At 39.1% G+C, this 2,103-nt stretch overlaps 1 protein-coding gene across 1 annotated transcript; it reads left to right on the forward strand.

Annotated features, from left to right (window-relative positions):
* The first annotated feature begins 786 nt into the window (after window positions 1-786).
* On the forward strand, window positions 787-1,130 carry LOC114096705 (large ribosomal subunit protein P1-like). The gene is made up of 2 exons (XM_034636819.2): window positions 787-873; window positions 933-1,130. Exons 1-2 carry the CDS (start codon window positions 787-789, stop codon window positions 1,128-1,130), a joined length of 285 nt encoding a protein of 94 aa, XP_034492710.2.
* The last annotated feature ends 973 nt before the right edge of the window (window positions 1,131-2,103 follow it).

Here is a 2,103-nt window from a genome sequence, read left to right on the forward strand (position 1 = left end):
ATTTTAATGCTGCGTATTGTTTGCTCCAGTTGTTATTATTGTGCTTCCCCTTTACTGAGCGGTGCTCAGAGTCTACAGGAACACAAGTTCACAGGGTAGAGACTCTGCTGCTGACCTAAATCCAGCCAAGAGAATACTTATCTTGATTCACACAGATTAATCACACTCAAACTTCAGTGATTCTTTAATACAAAGAACAGAAGAGATGAAATCCCTCAAATTAAGCCAGGTACAGTGGTGCATGCCTGTAATCCCATGACTTGGGAAGCTGTGGCAGGAGGATTGCAAGTTTGAGCCAGTCTCAGCAAATTGGTGAGGTCCTAAGCAATTTAGTGACATCGTGCCTCAGAATTAAAAATTTTAAAAAGGGCTGGGGATATAGCTCAGTGGTGAAGCACCCCTCTGTTAAATCCCTAATACCCCACCTCAAAAAAAAAAGAAAAAGAAAAAGACCAGGCCCAAGTAGGAATGATTAGGGGGTCTCTCAGATCCCATTCATGGACATTCACTTCAACAGCAAAATTCAACAGAGAATTAGCACAAAGTCTATGAACATCATACCTCTGAGGAGTCTCAATCTAGGTCATTCCAGGTCACTTTGGCAAGAGAAGTCAGTCCCCTAAAAAGTCCTACATATAAGAGTGGATGAGAAATCCATCCCAACAGATCATAAAGCCCAACAGAGTCTTCCTTCCTCTGCTGCCACCAAAGTACATGGTCCTTCTGAGGAAGCTAAGGCCATGTTGGGGTGAGGCCCTCACTTCATCCAGTAAAGCAGTCCATGACATGGCCTCTGTATCTGGCCTGTCCTGTTTATACTCTGTCCTCATCCAGCATGACAACAAGGTGACCATCATGGAGGATAAAATCAATGCCCTCATTTTAAAACCTGGTGTAAATGATGAACTTTTTGGCTTGATTCTTTTGCAAAGGCCTTGGCCAATGTTAACACTGGGAGCCTCATTTGCAACACAGGTGCTGGTGGGCCTGCTCCAACAGCTGGTGTGGCAACAGCAGGAGGTCCTGTCCCCATCACCACAGCTTCCTCAGCTGAGGAGAAGAAAATGCAAGCAAAGAAGGAAGAATCTGAGGAGCCCAATGATTACATGGGATTTGGTCTTTTTGACTAAACTCTTATAACACGTACAATAAAAAGCTGAATTTTGCTGATAGTTTTTTTTTTTTTTTTGGAGGGGAAATCACAGGAATACAAAAAATATGGGGGAAAAATGGTAACATGATGCCTCCTAAAATTTGTAATTCACCAGCAACAACTCTGAAGATATTAAAGTGGATGAAATATCAGATAAAGAATTCAGAAGAATGATTATAAAAATGATCAATAAGTTCCAAGAGAACACCGAAAAATAGCTAAATAAATTAAGGAGGCCAGTTCAGGATATGAATAAGAAATTCAATAAGAAGATAGAGATATAAATAAATAAATAGTTGAGAGTCTTTATTTAATAGAGTAGGCATACTGAAGACAACATCTCAGAACTGGAAGACAAAGTGGTTGGCCTTGAACATTCAGACAATATGAAGAAAAGAAAAGAAGTAACTATGGCCAGAGAATATAAGAACTCTGGGACAACATTAAGACACCATGGTTAAGAACCACTGCGATTGAAGAAGACTATGTAATATGTCCTAATAGCATGACCCTTTTTAGGGCAATAATAATACATAATTTTTCTAAACCTTGAAAATCAAATGGACATCCAGATACAGGGTTCATTCAGAACTCCAAAAGACAGGAACCTCAAAAAAAGAACACATTATAATTAAAATGACACATTATAATTAAAATGCCCAACATACAGAACAACGATAGAATATTGAAAGCTCAAGAGAAAAACCTTGGGTCACATTTAGAGGCAAACCAGTCAGTTACTTCTGATTTCGCAGCACAAAATCTAAAATTCAGGAGGGCTTAGAATGATATGTTCCAAGCTGTGAAAGAAAATAACTGTCAACCAAGATTGCTATATCCAGCAAAGCTGTCCTTCAGAATCAAATAAGAAATAAAAGTCTTCTGCGATAAGCAGAAAACAAATTAATTCATGACTACTAAGCTGACACCACAGAAAATAAGTACTCGGC

This window comes from Marmota flaviventris, chromosome 10 (genome assembly GCF_047511675.1).
Source record: "Marmota flaviventris isolate mMarFla1 chromosome 10, mMarFla1.hap1, whole genome shotgun sequence".
NCBI classification, from domain to species: domain Eukaryota; kingdom Metazoa; phylum Chordata; class Mammalia; order Rodentia; family Sciuridae; genus Marmota; species Marmota flaviventris.